The 24,139-nt window shown below is 45.9% G+C and overlaps 1 protein-coding gene across 1 annotated transcript; it reads right to left on the bottom strand.

Annotated features, from left to right (window-relative positions):
- Window positions 1–1,117: 1,117 nt before the first annotated feature.
- On the bottom strand, window positions 1,118–4,028 carry LOC116947712 (frizzled-2-like). The gene has a single exon (XM_032963734.2). It carries the CDS (start codon window positions 3,557–3,559, stop codon window positions 1,790–1,792), a length of 1,770 nt encoding a protein of 589 aa, XP_032819625.2. The 5' UTR covers window positions 3,560–4,028; the 3' UTR covers window positions 1,118–1,789.
- Window positions 4,029–24,139: the final 20,111 nt, after the last annotated feature.

Below are 24,139 nucleotides of genomic sequence, written 5' to 3'. Positions count from 1 at the left end.
AAATAAGTTCAACATACATACATAATGTACACAAAATGATGGAAGATACTGAAAACTAATTTGGATGAAAATTGGAGCCATCCACCCTCACATCCTTCATTGTTCATCACGTGTTTCCAAATGAATGTGCAGTACAGATCTCCAATGTGCTTTCGAGTTGTACCCCGTGTTGTTCGGCGTGATGTCTGACATTTTGCTGCATGTCCTGGTTGCCGAAGATGAGCCCAAAGTCCAGGCATATGGAGTGAAACGTCGGACATCGTGCCGAACAACATGCGGGACTACAATATAAAAAGGGAGATGTACAACAGCACGATCGCGAACACTTCCACAGTGGTATTAAATTTCGGGATTTAATATCAACCATTACCGTATTATGATGGATACCAAACATGCAAAGAATATTTCTGCGGCGTCAATTGGTATAAATGAATATCATAATACATATTTGCCATCTTGTAAATGTTGAATTGTGAAATTATATTTCCTGTCAGCTACTGTTATGAATGCCATGAGGCATAGGCCTATATATACACATACGTGCAAGATTAATATTTAAATAAAGGCTGACTAAACGTAAGTACCCACTGGTAGATCGGTGTTTGACAGTCACCAATAAATAGAACAGAGGTTACTTCAATCTTGATTTGAAGCTTTCGTGACTGCAGGAATCCATACTCTTTGGTTCTTTCGGTGAAGTCACGTAGGTAGACAATATAATAGATCACGACGTTTCGATCGCCACACAAGCAATCGTCTCTCCCACCTGAAGACGATTGCTTGTGTGGCGATCAAAACGTCGTGATCTATTGTTTTCTACCTACGTGACTTTACCGAAAGAACCAAAGAGTACGTAGGTTACTTGTTTTACAACTGCTAACAGGTAAAATGGATGTGAACTTCTCCACTCAATTATAGAACACAACCTCATTATGGGTCCCCATGGAGCATTATGCTTGGGTAAGAGCAAGTATAAAGGCAACTCTTTCAATATATCCACACACACGCTATATTAAAAAAAACACCGATGACACCCGTAAACCACTACCACGTGCATGTTGTATTGGGAAAAACAGGTCAATTTATTAAATTACAAAGTAGGAGCCAAGACTATTGCTGTAGGCAAGTATAAAGTTTAATATTTAAAATAGCTATACATGCGAATATACAAGGAGGCTTCGGGGACGGCAGTGAGCGCCGCGAAGCCACGGATTAAGGCAGCAGTGAGTGAGCGAGCCCACGTGGCCAAGGCTACGGCTGCTAGAGCCCTACTTGGACCGAGGTTAAAAAGCGTTAAGGCAGATTAAACAATAAATACTTCACAGCTTTAAAAATACAAGGAAACTTCCTACAAGATTACCGTCATTCGTGAACAAGTGAAGTGTGATTTTTTTTGTTTGAACTAATAAAAAAGGCACATAATACAACCACAGGTTTGAGGTGAGCGTTGGTGATTCACTGCAGAAAATGCGAATATCGTAACACCAGGCACATTCAATTGTGGCATAGTGCGGCACTAAACATGCCGTGAAGACACCCCCAACATCCCCCCCCACCACCAACCCCAGTGTCGGGATTTAAGCAGTGTTCGTGATTTAATTTATACCAACACTATGCGTTGGCTGACGTGATTTTTGTTTAAAGGTAAACTTAACAAAATAGGCCATCTTATAATAATAATAGTGAAGAGTTAATCATGTACGCCTTTGTACACTATGCACAAGTCCGATGAAGATTCCTCTGCGCTCATTATTGGGGCACGAACTCGCATCTCACACGGTCCAAAATCTCAGACCGTGGTCTCTCCCTGAGGCTTGCTGCTCAGTCTGCTGTAGAAGTTGCGCCACGACTGCAGGGTTTTGCCCGACCAGATCCAGAATCCCGACGTGATGCCCACGATGAGCGTCATCAGGTACTTGATCATGAACACGGTGAAGTCGGGCCGCATGTTCTGGTAGTGTCCATACGGGCACTGGATGGCGAAGCTCTTGCACGTGTGTGCGATCCACGTCTTCTCCCACTGCGCGCGGAACGCCTGCTCGTAGAAGTAGCACGCGATGACGATGGTGGCGGGCACCGTGTAGAGCACGCTGAAGATGCCGATCCTCACCATGAGCCGCTCCAGCTTCTCCGTCTTGGTGCCGTCGTGCTTCATGATGGTGCGGATGCGGAAGAGCGACACGAACCCGGCCAGCAGGAACGAGGTGCCGATGAAGAGGTAGACGAAGAGCGGCGCCAGCACGAAACCGCGCAGCGCGTCGATGCTGTTGATGCCCACGAAGCAGACGCCCGTGAGGACGTCCCCATCCACGTGGCCCATGGCCAGGATGGTGATGGTCTTCACGGCTGGCACGGCCCACGCCGCCAGGTGGAAGTACTGCGAGTTGGCCTCGATCGCCTCGTGGCCCCACTTCATGCCGGCGGCCAGGAACCACGTGAGCGAGAGGATGACCCACCAGATGGAGCTGGCCATGCTGAAGAAGTAGAGCATCATGAAGAGGATGGTGCAGCCCTCCTTCTTTGTGCCCTGCACCACGGTCCGGTAGCCGTCCTCCGCGAACTTCTCGTTGCACACAATCTTGTCCTCCATGAAGAAGCCCACGATGTAGGCTATGGACACCACGGCGTAGCAGCCCGACAGGAAAATGATGGGCCTCTCCGGGTAGCGGAACCTTTGCATGTCCACCAGGTAGGTGAGCACGGTGAAGAGCGTCGAGGCGCAGCACAGGATGGACCAGACGCCCACCCACATGCGCGCGAACCACAGCTCCTCCGAGTCAAAGTACATGAGGCCATTGGGCTTGCTGGGCTCGCACGGGGATCCGCAGTGCTTCTCGCCCAGGAAGTGGTAATTGACGTAGGGGGGTACCATGAGGGCTCGGGGGCACGACATGAGCGGGTAGTGTGCGCCGTGACCTCCCGCTCCTCCGCCCGCGGGGCCCCCGGGCCGGTAGGGCGGCGGGTTCGGCGTGGACGCGTCTCCCCCGTGTGCCGGGGGCGGGTGCGGTGGAGCCGCGTTGTTGGAGCCGCCCGTCTCGTCCGTCTGGTTCTGCCCCACGCAGATGCTGTCCGAGCCCTGCACGGGGAAGTTCTCGCAGCGCAGCCGCTCGGGCCACTGGAAGCCGAACTTGTTCATGAGCGCCTCGCAGCCCTGGCGGGCCCTCTCGCACAGCGAGCGGCAAGGCGGGATGGCCTCTTCCAGCACGGTGCACACGGGCGCGTACATGGAGCACAGGAAGAACTTTAGGTCGGGCGAGCACTGCACCTTGACGAGCGGGTAGAACTGGTGCACCTCCAGCCCCGCGTCCTCCTGGTTGGTGTGGCCCAGCAGGTTGGGCATAATGGTCTGGTTGTAGGCGATGTCCGTGCACAGCGGGATGGAGATGGGCTGGCAGAAGCCGTGGTCCGGTACGGAAATGCCCTTCTCGCCGTGGTGCTGAGCCGACACAGGCAGCGAGGAGCCCAGTAGGAGGAGTAGCAGCGGCAGCGGCAGCAGCAGCAGCATCACAGATTTCCGCGCCATCTCTCCACCACCACCGCCACCTCGCCCCAACGTCATGGAAAACGTTTGTCTTTCACCACCGCCGCGCTCGCTGCCTCGATCACCGGCAGCGCGCGTCCCGGGCGGATAAAGTTTCCGCGCCGCGCTGTTGCTACTTTCCTGAGCCTCGCGGAGAGACCACGCACCGTGCGCTCTCGCCGCGCGCCGCCGCGTCCGCGCTTAAATACGGAGCGAGGCGGGAGCGCAAGCGCGGCGATTCCCGGGCGCCGACGGATCCGGCGGCGCGCGCACTTCTCTCCCGAACCAGCCGCTCGCCGCCACCACCACCCCCCCTTCCCTTCCCTTTGTGCCGCGCCTGTCACGGGAGAGACAGAGAGCGCTAGCAGCAGCAGCAGTTTCAAGGCGCGCCCAACGCGTGCTTAAATGGCGATGCGGAGAATGGGGCGAGGAGGCGAGGGCGCCTTGAAAAGCGATATCTCCCGGTGCACTCGGCCAATCGGGGAGAACGAGCTTAATTCATCCCAAATTCTCGGCGCTCGGAGCGCGAAGGGATTGGAGCTCGCCGCGGCTGCCACGGGCGGCGCTAATCGTGCCCCGCCTTCCATTACCGCCGCTCAGATAAAGCGGCCCGACTTCAAAGCGTCCCTTTGTGCGCCCTGATACGTCGTGTTAAAACCATTGTTTATTCCAAACACCGGCCATCGGCGGTAATTACTCCCGAGAAGACTTACAGTTAGGCCTGTGCTTCAAACGCACACTGGCTGAAAGTTGTGATTTTGTGCGCGCGTGTTTGTGCAATGCATACGTACGGCCTTAGTAGGTGCTCGCTAAGAGCACTTGCCTCAACAGTTTTTTTAAAGGCTATACGGGGGATCTTTGTGTTTTAATGCATACGTGCACAACGACAATGCGAGCGCTCGGTGGAGATAACTTATTCTGACTGCGGGACACGTCTTATAATCATCTCACATTCCATAAGTGTTTCACTTCGCGACACGTTTTAAATGATGCCGTTGCAATGAGCAAGCGGGGACAGTCAAAATCCTGGCAACGCTGGATGTGTTGCATGTTTGTTTAATGAGGTATCAGCCGTAGTTTGCAAATAATGCGTCTGAATACGACTTTATGGAGCAGCAGCGTCTCTCTGCGCTTCGCCCGTGGAGAGTCAGTAAACGACTCCGCACTTCTCGTCGGTTATTTAAAGTTTGGCCGATGTTGTCTTGACGCTCAGTAACAGTCGCAGGCAGGGAGTTGGAGTTCGCGAAACTGCGGGGAGAGGTTTAAACTCCACGGGGGAGGCGAGTGGCAGCGGCGGTAGTGTCTCACGATTTTTTGCGCCCTCGTTTGCGAGGGCGCTGCCACTATATAACAGCGGGGCGCGCGACGCTTTTATGAAGTGCGCTCCGCAGTAAAATCTGAAACTTGTTGTTGAAAGTAGTCGGGTGGCTAGAAATGTGACCCACGAGCTCAGCGTCGCGATTATTTGGGTGCCATACATTTCCACGTGATAAGCCACTTTGTTGTGGCCAGGTCGCTTCGAAAAAAAGAAGATAATAGCTCGTTGGGCTTTACCTGCTGAAATAAAAAGAATATTTAGATCTAGATTGAATGTAGATTTGTTTGTATTGTTTTGTAATGATTGTCTTACCTTTCCTACACTTTGCACTCCTATCATGTTTTTGCATTGTTGTTGTAACGTACTGACCCGCCCCGACTTGACATATATGAAAAATAGCTTTAAAGCTCATCGGATTCCTCCGGTATACATTTATATTCTAGTTCTGCATCGAAAGGTTCGCCGTTCCCTCCTCCTCCTCTCCCGTGCCCGCCCTTTTCACACAGCCTCGATGACGATGCCTCGCACGAGTGCGCGAACCGCGCGCCCGCGCGTCGCGTTCCGCTGACGAGGCTCTAATTTAAATCCCGACACAGGGCCCTGGGAAGTCTCCATTGTTGTTGTGATAGCTGTTTTGATAGCTGTTGTGATAGCTGCTGCTACGAAACCCAAAACATAAACACGGCCCGCGGGTGCGCTGGCCAAGCAGCGCCGCGCAGATTGCCGAGGAGTCGAGGAGGTTGAGAAGCGACGAGGAGACGCGGCGGCGCACGTGGTGGGTTCATCAACCACCGAACGTGGAGTAAATGCTAAACCCCCCGCTATGTGCCGCAGGTGACGCGTCGGCTCATTACCAACATGGGATTTTGTCATAAATGTTCTGAGTTTAGAAGACAAAACCACACCGTAATTATCTTTCTAAATATGAAATGCGCGGTCACTTTCTTACAACACGTGTGTTCATTTGTATATAATCTCAGCCATTGAAATAATCCATACCACGCTTATGCATAGTTTAAATGTTCTGTAATCGTTTTTTTGTATGTTTTATTATGTTGCCTTGGTACTGTCTCTTTACGCTCAAGCGCCGTGACATATCACAAGCGGCTCACTTCACATACAGATTTCGCGACACAGTGTTGCAGTATGCTCGCTATTCGTGCGGATAGCGTGCGGGTGACAGACGATAGCTCACACAGGGAGGGCACACGGAGCGGCGACAGCTGCTAGCGACGGATGGGAACGGGGTACGGGGGCGGGCGGGGCGAGGTGGGGGTCTTGGCAGGATCATCACATCCCCAGGGTCCGGGCGGGCACTGCACAACTCACCACCCCTCACCTCATCCTGTTCCTCCTCCCTGTGTCACGTCCACACGGCCAAATGCCTGCCAAAAGGCTGGCCGTGAGGAGGAATGGGCGCGTGGGTGGCCGAGCTGTGAGCTTACACAAACTTCCCCGAGGAAGCGCCTAATGGGAGCACAGCTGATGGCAGCGCGTTCCATCCTGCGTTCCTCCTCCCGCGCGTCCCGCTCCCCTCGCGGGCGTGCGTAATTGCGCGACGCGCTGCGTAATCATTTGTAGCGATATCGCCTCGATACGGGCACGCGGTTTTAACTGCGCGCAGTGTGCGCAATTGTTTACAGTGCATACCTCCTGATGATTATTTTAGATTTGAATAAACAATGCAAACTACGCGGCATTTATGCCCCACTAAATAGCGGGAGGTTGACCAAGAAAAATGGTTGGGCAGCGCTAATATTAAGCGGTGTAAATATTGATCATTTTCCCCCCGCACAAATTAAACATTCCGGCTAAACGCACGCACAATGCGCCGCTAGCTGGGTGGGGGTTCTGCGAGAAGCGGGGACATCACGGGGGGCTGTGGGTTTGTGGTTCTGACTCTCCAGAGGGGCGCACATTAATGGAAGTATCGATTGAAATCAGAGTAGATCAAGATTGAAAGCCATACCATCCACATCACATTTCTTACTGCCCCCCCACCCATCCCCGTACCCGTGTGTTTTTGTGTTTCTGTATTTATTGTGTGTTTTTTTGTCTCTGTGCGTGGAGCGGCAGTGCATTGGATCGTGAATTGCGATCCAATTTTTTGCTAAGTTCGATTTCCAGCCACGGCTAACATCACTGGAAAGTGATATATTAACTGGTTTTGGGACTCCACGAGGTCGACTTCTCGCTAGAATAAGTGCCATGTTGCAATATTTCCTCATTAGCACTGGGGAGACCAAGGCGATATGTTAACTACCTCGCCTGGTATACAGGAGGCCGTGGGTTCGATCCCGATCCTGACGTATGCTGTATATTTGGATCTTGACTTAAAGCTTTCGTGACTGCAGGAATTCATGTTCTTTGGGTCTTAAGGTAAAGTCACGTAGATACGTTCAAATTAATAAAAATAAATAAACACAAAACAAAAACCACGACGTTTCTATCACAACACAAGCGTTCGTCATCAGAAGGAAAAAAGAGGGGGGAAGCTGCTGAGGCAGGCTGTTTTAAAGGTTTAAAGTGGATGTAGCCCAAGGGTCATAAACGAAGTGAGCGGGGCTAGTGATGTTAATGAGAAATGAGCATGTTAATGTAAGATCGCAGAGCCACCACCACGTCGAGGTCGGCGCGCAGAGGTGGCTATGTTGGTGTGAAAAAAAATTAACCTGTTAATGTAAAATCGGAGAGCCGAAGCCACGGGGAAAATAAAAACTAACATTGGAAGGTGGCAGGATGGGAACATCATCATGATTTATGACGTCCTTCCAATGATTGCCGTGAGGAAGTGTACAAACTCAGTAAACATAGCCACCTCCGCACCCTCACCGTGGAGGCCCCTCTCCAATCTTACATGAACATCGTAATTTCTCACATTAACATCACTAGCCCCGCCCACTTCGTTGATGACCCTTGGGCTGCACCCTTTAAAAACCTTTACAACAGCCTACCTCAGCAGCTTTCCCTCTCTTTTTCCTCCTGATGACGACCACTTGTGTTAAATTTCGATTTGAAGCTTTCGTGACTGCAAGGATTCATCTTCGTTGGTTCTTTCGGTGAAGTCACGTAGAATGAGAATACAATAATAAATTGATAAAATAAAATAACACAATATTATTCTCACGACGTTTCGGCCACAACACAAGCAGCCGTCCTCAGGTGAAGAACCAGAGCTGTTGGAAAGACAGCGCTGTCTTTCCAACAGCTCTGGTTCTTCACCTGCTTGTGTTGTGGCCGAAACGTCGTGAGAATATTATTGTGTTATTTTATTTTATCAATTTATTATTTTATTCTCATTCTACGTGACTTTACCGAAAGAACCAAAGAAGACCGCTTGTGTTGTGATAGAAACGTCGTGGTTTTTGTTTTTTGTTTCTTTTATTTTTATTAATTTGAACCTATCTACGTGACATTATTGAGAGACCCAAAGAATAAGTATATTTGGAGTTTGCATGTTTTCCCCCGTGGTCACGTGGTTTTTTTGCCGGGTCCTCCGGTTTTTCCCTCCACATTTAGAAACATTGGTTTATACTATTTGGCTGCTATAAGATGTCACGTGATAAGCCACTTCGTTGAGCTATCATTTGTGGCCAGGTCGCTTCTGAAAAAAACTATATTGCTCAGTGGGCCTTACGTGATAAAATAAACAATTTATTAGTTTATTTTAGTTTTATTTACACCATCCCTCGCGTGGGCCGTATTGATCTGAATCTGTTCTCGCGAGCAGCACTTGCTCAAATCGTATGGAAGGCCAATTAAATGAATACGCGTAGGGCAGACAGGAATGTGAAGGCTCATGAGAACCACGCGTCGGGACAGCGGTGATTCCATATGACGCGTAACCGTTTTCAGCTCGTAGGCCACCCGAGCCCACTGCGTCCCAGCAGCACTCTGTCACTGCTGTCCTTAAATGTCAAGAAGCTCACTCTAGTCCATTTTAATAGAAAGTATAGTGAATGGTGACGCATTGTTTATCTGCAAATTGAATTCGAATTGTAATATCGGAGCATCGGGCTATGTTTTTTTGTTATGCTTAGAACTTGGTTAACCCCGTGCGATTTCATACAAAAACATACGTATCCATCATTGCCCGTTGGTCTAATTTAATTATGCTATAGCCTTCCGACCTTTTTTCGGCTGCATTGAGAACACATTTGCTAAGCTATATCATGTTTGTACGAGTTAAAGCTTGCACACACACATATTTTACGCATGTACAGTATATTACATGAAGATATATCGACACGACATGAAGAGGTCTTTATCCACCAGTGCAGGATTGGTAAATGGTTGTACATGTATTGCGATGTAGCATAATAATGACAATATTTTCAACAAAATACATTATTGAAGTGTAGTTGTGCCAAAATCCCGTAAATGCTAATATGACATCCTTTCCAACATTCCACTGCACAGGTAATCGTTAGGCCTACGACTGTGTAGTGATTATCGTGTTAATTGCTGCGTGGTAAGGATTAAAGTACTTTCCATTGAGTTGCAAATATGGATTTGCTTCTCTTTGCGAACCACAATCACAGTTAAATAACAACAAAACAACTCATTCAAAACATTTAACACATGATTTATAAAGTAAATATAAGCTTGCTGGTCTTGATGTTATCACGGATAAGGTACATTATTTGTATTATTATAAATAACCATATATATTGCGACACGCAAGGTCGTGTCTTGTTTTTTTGTGAGTGATTTATATTCAACATTGCGTTTTACACGCTAATTTGCCCCGTTTCTTGCGTCAATGTAAAAGCCTTGTTTAAACAGAACACGCGACTTCATTACGCAGTTGTGAGACAAATTGTAAACGTGTTTGGCGGTAAACATTTCCGACCGCGTGTGGTAACCTTTTCAATCAGCTGCTAGCGTGCGAGCGCGCATACTGCACACAGATAAATATTCCCCCATATAGCCATCATAGACTGTCGAGGGGCAAGTGCTATTAGCGAGAACCTATTAAGACCGGCACATTGCACGACTGGGTGATTGTGGTGGTCAATGGTACGGTCAGCCACATTTGTCTCCACCAAGGTTGATGTTTACAGCACCTGGTACTCATTTATGGCTGAGTCGACCTCGGGAATGCATACAACCGGTTGAGATATTCGCCACTGATGTAAGCACAGAAACAAAGATCCCCCGTATAGTCTCCACATGCTGTTGGGGCAATTGCTTTTAGTGACCATCTATGAAGGCCAGCACGGCACACGAGGGGGTGGGAGGACAGGACTACGCCCAACCGCATTTGTCTCCCCAATGGCGATGTTTACACACCGCACCAGGTACTCATGGCTCTAGGATTTGGTGTTACATGTTATTTATGTAGTTTATTGTAAAAATTCGGTCACAATCCCTATGATCGCTGTTACGTTGCAATTATGGCTTTATTTTTTGGTGATTTCGAAAACGATTTTTGGTTTGGACATATTTATTTTGTTGTAGTACGGAGTTAGACTGGTTGTTGTTGTTTGACTTGCATCCCACTGGGATTTTTTGCACACAGCGTTGGTGTACGGTGCTTTTTTCAGGAATATTTTGCTGTTTTTTTTTCATGGATATTCTGTTTGCACAGTCACATAGTCACTTTAAGATGTTTTTCTTGTTCGTGTTTTTGTTTTTTTTGTTTGTTGTGGTTGCACCCGATTCAAGAGCCGAATGGCTCACAGGGATATACCAAAATAAAAAAAATAAAAAAAATCTGAGACTGAGTCGACCTAGGGGAAGCCCAGGTCCGGCGCACACGCATATGCGTTTAGCATCTGAACGCACTTACACGTGTACGCAATCCAATGACAAGTGTGCACACGCCTCTCCATGCGCAGTGTGCGTCGCTCTTAACACAGGCAAGGTGGTGGTGGCGTACGCACCGGAGGCAAGCGTTGGTGGATCACAACGAGACTCATGAGACTCCCAGACTCGCTGGCCTGCATGCTAGGTGGCAATACGATAAGATAGCAGTGCATAAAGTGGGTTGGTTAACACATCTTGCGAATCGCTCTCTGGCACATCAGCGAGGTGCCTCTTATGAGTCAACAGATCATAATGTGAGTTGGGGAGCTACCCCCGGGCATGCGTTGGTTTTCTCCAGGCACTCCCATTTCTTCCCACTCGCAAATGAACGAGCGAACTACACACCAAGCAGAACCCCTCTGCACAAGAGTCCTACGACTCAGTGGTGATTACAAAGGCAATGGGGACTGTGATGAACGCGTGCATAAGCACCACGGATACACGAGGGATTGCACGCAAGCGCCCGCAAGACTTTCGGTGGCAGACCCGAGTGGGGGGTGGGGTTAGTACTCACACAAAGACAAAGATCAGTCGTATAGCCTTAACATACTGTTAGGGCAAGTGCGGTTGGCGAGCACCTATGAAGGTCGGCACTGCACACGAGGGGGTGGGTGGCCAACACCACGCCCGGCTGCCTTTGTCTCCCCAGTGGCGATGTTTTATCACACCGCACCAGGTACTCATGTGAGGCTGAGTCGACCTAGGAGAGGCCCGGGACCGGTTCAGATAATCGCTACTGGGTGTTGGTCGTGAGCGGGTATCGAACTCGGGTCGCCGGGTTCATAGCGCAGCGCGCTAACAGCTCCACTAACCACTGCCCACAACTACCGCTCCTCACACACCCTGACGCACACTCGCATATCTCAGGCGCACAGCACGAATATCGGGGGCGTCGTGAACATCACACTGTTCACAAGCCCACCCGTGAACGCACTCCAGGCAAAAACACCCATGCATTACCAGGCAACCATGTGGTATTGAACACATTACAGTATTAACCTACTAGGTACATTGGCAGCTACTTCCTGTAATGTAAATATACTTACAGCTATTATTAATACTGCAAAATGGGATGATGGTTTAATAAGTACTATAGCTTGATTTATTGTCTATAAAATGCGATGTGTGGTATTGTGTTTGCGTAGTCATAATAGGAATAAATTAACAAAACTTTTAGCAAATTGGAGAAGTTTTTCATCAAGTAGTATCTTTTAAGATTTCCCAGGACAGGACAACTATGATTGTCTTTGTTCAGTTGGAGTAGTGCAATAAAGTGTTTCTATCAAATCAAAAGACTCACAAAGACGTGCTTAGTTTCAGGGTCCATGCGGAGGAAGAATGTAGAGATTGTGCCATTTCATACTGCCCTCATTGTGAATGAGCCATTCACCCGGCAATTCAAGATTTCATTACAGAAATAATAGAGAGGAGGCAGGTTTCGAGTATTATTATCAAAATCTACGAGGCTGAAGGGCCAAAGGTTGATGAAATCAACTCAAGCAGAACATGAATTAATTTCCAAAGGATTTTTTTGTGGATAATCTGTGACCCCTTGCCCGGCCACTCGGAGCCACGCATGTATCGTGGCTCTGCAGCATGCTGATCTCGACAAATGTTAATTGATTTAGAAAAAGTTGTTTTGTAATGAAGATTTCTTTTTTTTTGAAGTCCCTTAAACTCAAACTAATTAAACTGCACATGATAATTATCATTTAATTTATGAAGGCTCTGAATGTGGGTTCACGCAATTTACGATCAGTCAGTCACTTGATACTGGGAGGCTGAAGTGCATGTTCTGGAAAAAGCTGAGCTCTGCCAAACAAGAACACACAACACACTCACGGCAGCCGTACACAACACAATAGCTGTTGTTGGCGCGTACAAAGTACAGAGAGAATCCAGCTATAAAAAGGGCTACTGTCGAGTTGAACAAAGGAAATGTTAGAATCAAACTCGTGTTCAGTACCACACTGAATAATCGAAAGCTGGGTTGTTATGTGCTTTGAGCACTTTACAAAGGACTGGTATAAGATTGTGTAGTTGTAAATTCAATTAATGGTCAATTCAGCCCATCATCACTTTGAGGTCAATCAAAATGAGTCCCACTTTGGAAAATCACAAGGGGTTGGAGAGAATGGCTCCCGTCATAGGAATGTGTACATTTCATCACTGGCTCAGGGTTATTCTTGCGAATGAGCATCACAACACAACCCTTTGAGGCTGGAGAAGCTTCGGATGTTTACATCTTATTTTGACAGCTTGCAGAGTCACTCTAATGAGTAGTCTTGTCCGATGACAATAACCTTCAAGTGCAAGTTTGTTGTGACATATTTACTCTACTGTGTGGACTTATTAAAAAAAACACACGCTATTTATTACTTCTGTTCCTGAATTCCGTGACATCAAACTATACCATGAGCATCGAATACCATGAACATCGATTGAAACCAGATTATGTATTCAAAAAATGCACGTGTCAAAAAAGGTAGCATTTAATGAAGTCTTAGCTTGGTAGGATCCCTACCCTCCAGCAACAGGTCAAACAATTTACAAACATAAACATGGAAAAAGGTTACATTTAATTATTGTTTAAGAGAAGTGAAAGAGTGTGCAAAAACAAATCATCAATTTCGCTGGCAGGCCTGGTTTTGGAATGAACCATTCATCACAAATTCCTGCCACAGCACCCGTGGCTACAGCATAGTGTTGGCACCAAAGTGTGCACTCTTCTTCTGTCAGCACATGATGAAGATGCAATGCAACGTAAAAGTCCCGCTGCCTCGTGCGATAAATAAATATTGTGATAACTCTGCCAATCCGTACTCAAAAAGAAAAAAAATAAGTCTGTGTTGACCCTGCCCTGAAGAGGTGTGTCGGCAATGCTGCAGAGGTGCAAGAAAAGCACATGGTCACCAATAGTGGAATACTGGAATACACAGGTGGCTCTTTGTCACCGGGGCAGACCGCTGCTTACTTTGGCATTCACCTGTCTTACACCACTCCAAACAAGCCACCGCGCGAGACCACCGCATCAATATATCACTGTCGCGCTCACAACGCACTCCTCAGGCCCGCATTCAGGGCTGTGATGTCGCAGCACAAGAGATCCATACTGCGCTAATTGATGCCTTTAAGTGAAGCACATGCCAGTTGGTTTTGAATGGGAAAACCACACGCACGTAGGCGGCACGCACAGGCATGCGTGTAAACGCCCACACTGAAGCAACTCAAGTTAAGGTTCCCAAATAGCCACAGACTGTAGGGACAAGTGCTGTTGGTGAGCACGCAGGCATACATACATATGCACACACGCATGCACATTTTGTGCAATTACATTTCCTATATAAATATGATCCATACTTAGCAACGTTTGTATAGCATACTATGTATTACTCCAAGTACCACGTATTACAGTGTATTGTTTATTGCTTTCATCTGCTTATACACAAACCGTTTTATGCAAAAATAACGTGGTAATATAATCTCAATCGGGTCTTAGCTAATAAAAGCACGATGCTTGCCTATTTAAATCCTAAATGTGATCAAATGCCACACTCCAAAAATATTGGCTTTCCTTTCCCCCACGTCCTCATCGCGCTGTGCTCTGCCTGTCAAATCAGTATTTATTAAAGGCTTCCTGAAAACTCTAAATCGTCAGAACACGTAGGGAACCACGTGCAGGTTTAAATCGCACATCCCTAGCAGCGGTCATTCCGCGGAGACCGGTATCAGTGGCTGCTTGTGCCTTACACAAACATCCCTATGCCGACAGAGAAAGCCTCCAGAAATGTCCCTAGCCCCTTAAAAATAAACAGTGAGCATAAACATTGGGAAAACTTTACCATAACAGCTGAAGGTACGCTGGGACAATACGAGTTTTTCTTGCCCATATAAAAAAAAATTAAGTAAACGCAAACTAGTCTTAAGTTACTAAATGACGCTATGTTTTATTATTTAACATTGTACGGCATAGGGTGCGACTAGCAAATATGTAACCTGCCTTGCGTTTGTGTCAACAGCAAATCGCAGCAAATTAACCCTTAATGAATGGGTGGGAAGTGAGAGATGTCATTAAATGACACAAAGCAAACGGCAGCGGCTGCGCACTGCGTCGCTATGTAATCGTAATGAACTCGGCGGCACAACGGTGGTAATTAGCTTGCTACCGTTAAAGCACTATATTTACATGTGAATTAAGCATAGCACTCCGAGGCATTTACGGCCATCGCTGTCGAATTTATATATTTATTAAAGTCAGCATTCCTGCAGGCACATGCAGGGAAAATCAACAGCTGGGACAGAGGAGGCAGAGGATGGAGAAAGGCGGTGGGAGATGGAGGAGGACAGGGTTTGGGGTTAGGGCAGGGGAGGGAGGAGCGGGTTTGTAAATGAAAGTGGGGGTGGTGGTTGTAAAAGCCTAGAGAGAGATAAAGAACAGAGAATGCGGTTATCTCTGGATTGATAGCAGGAAAAAAAGTTAAAATATATATAAAGTCGTAAAAATATGAGTAGAAAAGTTACGTAGATAAATACAACACAAGTAAAACACGCAAACAAAATCAAGTTGTACAATGACCAATTGAAAACGAGAAAGTAAAACCTTACAATTTTCACACAATTTCACTTCACCGTAAGTACAAGTGTATAATTATATGCGCAATATGCATCATTCATAAGCAGCAACTGCGCTATGTTATATTTTTAGAAAAATATTTTTTTGTACAAATTTGAATGAAGTGCAATTCGATTTGTATTTATGATCACACGCAGTGGCGTTTGTCTCTATATGGGGCTTTAGTTTGACTGCTCAAAGTATAAGGTATAGGGTAGGCACGCAGTGGAATAACAGCATCGGCTTTAAAAGGAAAAGAGGGAACTCAATAAGAAGCTATCCTCAATCACCCTGAAGACTGTTTAGACATTTTCTTTCATATACAACACATTCGTCGTGGGCGTGCAAAGTGCACTTGATTTATTTTATATGTCTGCTTGTTTGTACTGCATATGCTTGTTTTGAAGATTTAATACCGTGTGCATGCACTCTGCACATGCATTGCTGACTGGGGCTCGATAATTAATGCAAGCGGCTCCTCTCCTGACAAAGGGGCGTCCGCGTCTCCTCGCGATGGATGGGAGCCGCTGCCACCCTTGGGGGCGCTCGCTGGAGACGGATGGCTTCATAATCCGCGGCAGAAGCAGTAAACAGAACCCACGGTAGGGCAAAACGCATCTCGCGGTGGCTTATGACGAAACCAGCAGGAGCCCTCACTTTTGCTACTGTTGATGGGTGCCCCTAGCTCAAGTGGACGACTGAAGAAGTTAAATCAGCTGAAAGAAACATCAACTCCTGACTACGGTGGGCTGCCACCTGTGGACTCCGTTTGTGACCATCGCTTACTGGAGGTGCTAGAAGCAGGGTTCAACAATCTGCATCGATGTGAAATGAGACGTGCACACACGTACTTGCAGCGGGAGCCATGTCCCCACAGTGAACATTCTGACACGTTGGTGTTTGATGACTCAATTGTAATGACAAGTTTTCTAGATTTGAAGCTTTCGTGACTGCAAGGATCCATACTCTTTGGTTCTATTCGGTAAAGTCACGTTAAAGTATAAAACAACAAAAAAATAAAAAAGAATTACAAGTTTTGTTTAACTAGTTACGATGTAAATCGATAAGCAGGTTATATTAAACGATTTAACATGTTCTTCTTTAGGCACATGGGTACGTTGCTTTAACTACAACCTGCTCTCATTTGCCTCTTCATTCATCCACTTTGGTCCTGATCCACCTTCAATAATTGTCCTAGGTAGACACTCTGTTGTGTTTTCCAGATGTATGTTGAACTTATTTCGCACCATATGCTCCTCAAAGAGACATCTTCAGTTGTTTAGTTGAACTGCTTGTAGATGACTTTTGTTCTGCTCATATTTATATTGCGATAAAAAATACGTGGACAAGTATGTAAATAAGGATGGAGAGAGAGATGCATGCTTGGAATTACACATAGGCAGGAAGAGGAACACATGGACGTTTCAGTTTTTCAATTTCATTTATTTGGTATAGCCCTGTGAACCATTCGGCTCTTGAATCGGGTGCAACCGCAACAAACAAAAACATGAACAAGAAAACATCTTAAAGTGACTATTTGACTGTGCAAACAGAAAATCCAGGAAAATCCAGGACGTGAGAACAACGGGAAATTAGAGAGAATATCGTCTATTAATAAATGTGCACTTGGGCAGGACAGTTGGCTACGTACGGTGTGAAAGAAGTTAAACATATATGCATTAAAAGAAGGGTTGTTGGCCAGCGGTCGACTTTAACAAAAGAGTGGCAGGCAAAGGAGGAAACAAGCCCAAGTGATGACCACCATAGGGATGGACCAATGAGATTGGAGCCCATGAGAGATGGCTAGAGTTTGGAGATGCATTTATTCAGCAGTGGATAGATCATGGCTAGCACATTGATAAAAATAAACATGAGTGGGTGAATAATTAGGCACGTGAAATGTAATTGAAGTATGGGAAAACATGTACAATGGCCAATAATAGTAATTTGAGCTTATAAAGTGTCTCCTAAAGCACACATATGAACATGAATTACACATACATACATACATGCAGAGAAAAATAAGAAAAAAATAAGAAATCAAAACACTAGTGGGGCATATTTAGCAGTGACACAAATCACCATGTACAATAAATGATGTATCAACATACACAATGTTTATTCAGAGGCACCTATTGCCCATACAATCATAAACAACATTTAAATATATATTTTTTTAAATAAGCAAACAACAAAAACACAACATCCATCAAAATTCAGTTGCAGCCCAGACTGAGCCAGTTGTGGACATTCTTAATTCGTATGGTAGTGGCCAGTCTCCGCCATGAGTCAACCACTGTTGATTTCACAACGCGGTTCATATTTTATCACCACATACGGAAGATTTGTTGACGCGGCTGTCGAGCGACCGGTTGTTTACAATATTTTTACTGCAGGAAATGGGTCGCTTAAGACTTGTGTGGAGAAAAGGGATTGCTTTGTGAGGGTTGTGTTGGCCAAACCAGCCGGCAGTGGCCGATGATGAATGGGAAGGGAAGGTCATGGGGGTTGAGGTAGAAAGGGCCGGGGGTGGAAGATTCGGCCTCGCGCTGCGAGTGAAAGAAGGGGCCGGGACCCTTGCAGCAGGGATGCACAATGCCGCATGAGGAGGCTGAGTTGGGAAGGCTGAGCGGGGCGACCGTGCATGCATATTCAGCAGAGGGGGAGGCACTGACACAAAGGCGGCCATGACAAATGCTCGAGAATGAGAGCCATGTTCATGTACGGATGCTGATTAGAAGCTCTGTGGAACCCAAATGTAAAACCTTATGGGGATGCGTGGACAGGAAGACTTCACGCAGGGATGGACGAACACACAAAGGAAGGACAATGTAGCCATAAAAACTGGTTTGCAGAGAGAAAAATCAGACTGTGAGAGGTGTGGTATTTACAAAAATGTGCAAAGAAAAAAATTATTACAATGTAAAGTCACTTATTCTAACAAACGAATGTGTCAAATTCGCAAAACTTTTCATCAAAGTAAACAAACCAATAAATAGCATAGCAATGCAATATATCGTATGTAAAGTGAACCGTTATATAAAGATATCGCACGTATAGTTCCACAGCATGGCGAAATGAGTAAAACATATATGCATAAAACTCCCAAGAAAGTTAAAATAAGAAAAGAAAAAGCTTGGGAGAATACAATGGCGATGAATAGAAGGACTAAAACAGAAACATATTGTTAAAATCAGAGGGGGTGCAGAGAGTCTGGGGGCTAAGCAGTCAAAATGAGAACAGATGGCCCATAGCTGGTCAAAAAGTGCTCAAAATGTGCATGTGTGCATGATCAAGTGTGAGAATGTACATGTGCAGGAGCAAGCGTGCCTGGCTTGGCCAGTGCAGCCCCTGCTGGGATACCATTGCGGCCATCTTGAAATTTTCACTTATCCAGCCTTCTTGGTTGAAGTCCAGACTGAGCCGCGCTGAAATAATAACAAAGGCAGCATTTTTTTAATGGCAAATGTTATGACGTTCTCACACTGTTTCTAAAATAAAAGCAGCATACTTTCTCAGGGGTGCAGCAAACATCCCAAAGAAAACACAGAAGTCAGTGAAAGAATCCTCTTGCAGAGGCCAAATAAAAAGCATGCCATTCATTCCACATGAAAACGATACTATGGGGCATCGATGCGTGCTACTTGGGAATGTTTTGCATGTGTATTATCATGCGTATTATCATACGAACACAAACACAGCCATGCACAATCAATGCATCCTGCACACTCTTTTTCAAAGAACACTCGCGTTTGATTTTGTTAACATTCATGACGGGTAGAAATTTATAACTATTTAAATAACAAATAACGCATAAGTCAAATACCAAACTTGTCGATTTAATCTGCTCCACTAACTTATTTTTTTTTTGCCTCGCCTAATCCTGCCATAATAACAGGCTGCGAAGCTCAGCTGCTGTTTGTAAATTGTTCCCCTCTTGGCCTGGACAATTGGCGCAAAACACATGAGGATCAGAAGCTCATGGTGGTGTAAAGCCCCTGGATTTGTGAATCACATGCGCGTTTGTCGGCTGCCACTCGATCACGCTCGCAGCATAGAGCCGCCGCGCTTACAGCGCGATTAGCGGTCCCTCTCCATGGAGTGTCAGAAATATCTGCGGCCTTCGCACTCGTTGCTTTGAAACCGTGTGGGGTGCTCTTGAGATAAATAACGCGAGAAGTGATAACCATGCACACGAAGCACAGTTGCAAACGTACGGTGCGAAAGAAGTTCAACATGCATACATTGGAATGACTGTTTTTGTTACTCAATGAGTACGCCTCGTACAATTGGCCTACTGCTTCACCATCGTGGCTTGTCGTTGGAGCACGTACTTCAATAACTTTTAATTTCGTCGTGTTCCGAGAGGCTTAGCTTGGTAGAGCGTCGCAGGAGCATGGAGAGATGGTGGCGTATTTGCGAACGCCTTCATGCGGCAGTAGATAGACCGTGGCCGATGACGATGAATATGCCAAACCATTGACGAATGATTTCCCAGGCACATTGTCGTGCACACAGTCATGGCGTGTCTAGATACAGAGATGTTAGTGACTTGAGGCTAGCACATGACAGCTGATAAAGCTACAAAACACAGAGCTCAGGCAGCGCTGTCATTTACGATAGTTTTGCATAAAAATCACACGTCTGTATATACACTGTGGAAAGCTCTTCGAGCCTTTTGCCGTTGCTGTTTCTTGGCAAATTCAAGTATACACTCCAGCCAGAGAGTTATTTTAAACAAAGTTATCCCCGATGCAGACACTTTATGGAAAAAAAAACTGGAAGACAGTGTGTTAGAGTAAACACTCACAGCTTCCCCCCCCCTTTTTCATACAGTGTGCTGGAAATTAAACCCCAGTCTTGCGTTGTGTTATTAATCAAGCCCAAATGAGCCAGGTTCCTTTGTTTACCTGAACTTCGTGCTGTATCGGGAAACTTTAGAGAGTGGATTCCAGCTGCTCCCCATCTGCCTCCTCGCCGGCCTCAGTGCAACACCCAAACGCTGGACAGGCAATCGAAATACCAGCGAAAGTTGGGTTACAGATTTCCGTTCTGCTGCTGCTTGCTGTGTTAATGGACACACCAGCGGGATGGCAGCCGCTGAGTTCGTGATGAAAGACATTGAGGGTAATGTACACAAAGGCGGGACGATTGAAATACGTTGCCACAGATCGCTCACACATGGACACTTCTCAATCGTGGCTGAGAAAGTGCAGTGAAATGGCCGTTTCGTCAACAGAATAGGACATATTAGTAGCGCTATTGTTGTGAACTTGAATATTATAAACACAGGCAAGACAAAATCATCAGCTAATTATCAATAACATATTTGGCCATGCTCAATCCACTGCTGGATCAGGGCCTTCCCAAGCCACCGCCACCTCTTATGATCGTCAGTATGTATTTAATAAAGTATGATAAAAAAAAAACTAAATCGAAAAGTTATCACATTTTTGTTTTGCAATCTTCTGTAACGCTTAAAAAGAGAGTGTATAAATGGTATCGCCTTTCCGTATATAGCTACTTGAAAACCACCGTGTGGTCCCCCCCCCTCCACCCCAGATAAAATACAAACGTTAGGAGTACACGAAACCAAACTCTGGGATATTCAATATCAATCAAACCTAAGATCAATAGAGGGGAAGAGCCTGTGGAACTGAACGAGAGAGGTGTCTGCACTCTGTGATTTGCACACTCTGACCTCACTCCCCCATCTCTGGAGATGCACGAAGGCAAGGGGGTGGGTGGGGGACACCAAAGAGACCCGGGCACAATTTCTCTGTTATTGCCGAGTGATAGAAAACAGCAGCACACCGGCCTGTGACCTGCTCTGAACAACAATGTCTGTATACAGGTCAGAGCACAAAAAAAGTGGTATCATTACAATAACTGCTGCCTTATACATACCTGTATATATCATCCTGCCTTTTAGCATAACGGATATGTTACATTCGTTCTCTCAAGAAATGGTAATTTTTCTCTTGGCAAGTTTTCACAGGTTACCATTTAATGTAAGTGTGCGTTTGACTGTAAATATACCAAATATAGGATGCTGCTGTGAGGTAATGGTCGGCGCACTGGATTTGTAATCGAGGTCACCGATTCGATTAAATCTCTCTGGCAGCATTTTAAACAAATCGGCAAATTGTCTTCAATTCCACTGCTGCCTCTGTTCAGCCAGCAGTATAAATAGGTCCACCACAATTAGTCCATCGCTTGATCGCAAGTGGTGGGGTAGATTTTGTGTGCTCCCACCTCTTCCAAGATGTCTACTTAGTGTGTAAGAGTAGGATGAATATCCTCTAGAAAGGGACTCTCTAGTGAAGGCCCTTACGCCCAGCAGTAGGCGTGAACAATACATTGCAGGGCTGCACCTTTACCTTCATTACAAGCCAAACTAACCACTGCAATAACCCTTTTACACGCATTCACGTTACTTGAGAAAGTACTCATCACAAGTCACTGAATAATGACGCAAATGCGGAATTTACTTTATGACCAACAAATATGAGATATATGTACGAGCAGGTGAATAACTGGATATTTTTTTGCTTGTCTTGGCAAGTCTTATGTTAGCAGTTGCCAAGCGGTTAAAGACATTAATCGTGTAAACCTATTTATCCGATCCTTTAAGCTATCCTTAACTCCAACATATAATACGGGCAGCTTCACAAATTGCATATAATCTGTGGTGACATTGCAGCTCACAGTGAGCATGGCATTTTCCCAATGAGATGTAAATAATGTTAAGTATGAAGGGATTAAGTTCAGCATAAAGTATTATTATTATTCGGTACACAACTACGTGATACGTTTGCTGGGGTCGGTGGGTGGGTGCGGGGCGGGTGAGTGTGGGGTGGGTGTCTGTGGTGTGGAGTGGGTATGTGTTGGGTGTGTGGGGGTCTCTCTCTGCGAGGGGGAGGGATTCCTGCTGTGAAGCACATGATTGCTCCTAATGGTTGCCAGGCAAAGGTTAAAGGTCATGCAGGACACCAGTATTTGCTCAAGATGGTGGAAATAATCCACAATTGCTCTATTTATATGTTTTATAAAAAAACATATCTCTGTGCTCCATAATACAAAAATATTCCTTTTATTTATTGAAAAGGTTTTTTTTTTTTTTCCTGCAGAATAGTATTGGTGAATGCAACCTTTTATATTTTGACCAGTAACCGCAATAGTAGGCCGCTTGCACTTGTGGAAAAACAGTTCTCCAAAGTATTACGCCAGAACAAGCCGGGTTCTGCCTCATAGAGCCAGCGTCGGGTGCAGCCACCGCTGTTCTCCATGCAGGAGACATGAATGTGAAATCTGCCAGAGTTTGAATTATATGGGGCCAGTGAATCTCTGGACTGCATAGAGGTCAGGACCTGCGCTAGATGGGAATCTGAAGCAGTTCAAGACTGTCTTTTGACCTGTGACCAGGTCTGGCATTCCTATACTTGCACTCCACACGCAAATACATGCACACTGTACACCTACTTACATTACCCACAATGTAACAGCTCATGTTGTCAATGTGCTTACATATATTACCATACTCCCGATTCCCACACACGGACATACAATATTGAATTCACTTCAAAATCGAAACAAATGACATATTGATTGAAACTGGTAAAAAAAAACGGATTCCCAAACTGCAGGGAAATCACACACACGTGCACACACAAGCACAAACACACAAAGACCAAGGCTTACACACTTTTGAGGAAAGTACTCTTAGCATCACTAATGACTATGGCAGCAAACAAAAGGGTGGTATGGCCATCACCACCCACGGTTGGCCAACCATTGTCTCCCCATTGTCGATGAAAACCCATCACACTGGGTACTTACTTAAGGATGAGCAAATCTGCAGGATGCCCTGACCATATCTAGATGCAACTGCAGGTGTTAGATGCAACTCATTGTGTTTGAGCCCAGGAATTTAACCTGGGAATCTAGGATTGCAAGAGCTGTGTGCTAACCATTATAAATCTAGTCTCTCCCACCACCCGACCCAAACACAAACACAAGAGGCTGTAGGGGCAAGTGCTGTGAGCAAGCATATATAAGGGCCAATGTTGTGGTGTGTCCAGAAACATACTGACAACTTTTGTTTCCCCAGTGCTTATGATTACACACCGCACCAATTTGTCATTGAAGGCCGAGTCAGCCGAATTGAGCCTGAGATCCTGTTCATAAAATCACTACATGGTTGAGAATTGAACTCAGGCGACTTGGGTTTGTAGCACAGCATGCTAATCACTATACTAGCCCACCCCCCCGCACTTAAGTACACACACAAGGGACAAACACAAAGATCCCCCTATAGCCATAAACGTTGTTGGGGCAAGTGCTGTTAGGTATGCACGCATACATGCACATGCAGACACACGCACACTTATACACACACTCCATGTGCATGCTTCTCGGGCTTGTACATACCCTGCTGGCGTGGGGTCAGCCGATGACCATGCTGCCCTAGCCTTGCTTCCCCTCTAGACATGCAATTACTCGAGGATTAGTTCCGCTCTGAGAATATTATTAACAACAAATGGCAGCCGCGGGAAAAAAAAACCAACCCCTACGAACATGTGAACGAGGGCAGGAAGCTACGGTTAAGTATGTACACTGCATACAACATTTTAAATAATGTCTTTGCTACGTAATTGCTGCACGTATAAGCAGATTGACTTTAACGAAATGCATAGCATTGCAAGCGGTATGCGTGCAATATACAACCTGAGCATGGGTTAATTTTGTTTTCATAATCACAAATACTAGTACGATTTTTTTTTTACTTTTACAAAATACTTAAATGGACAGGATAAGCACTAAAATGTTCTCAAGCCTAGGTGGCGGTCATGTGAGAGGCTCGTTATCAGAAGGTTGCAAG

The sequence above is a fragment of the Petromyzon marinus genome, chromosome 2 (assembly GCF_048934315.1).
Source record: "Petromyzon marinus isolate PM22_M1 ecotype Great Lakes invasive population chromosome 2, UKy_Petmar_22M1.pri1.0, whole genome shotgun sequence".
Lineage (NCBI taxonomy): Eukaryota > Metazoa > Chordata > Hyperoartia > Petromyzontiformes > Petromyzontidae > Petromyzon > Petromyzon marinus.
This window is presented reverse-complemented; position numbering and strand designations above follow the sequence as displayed.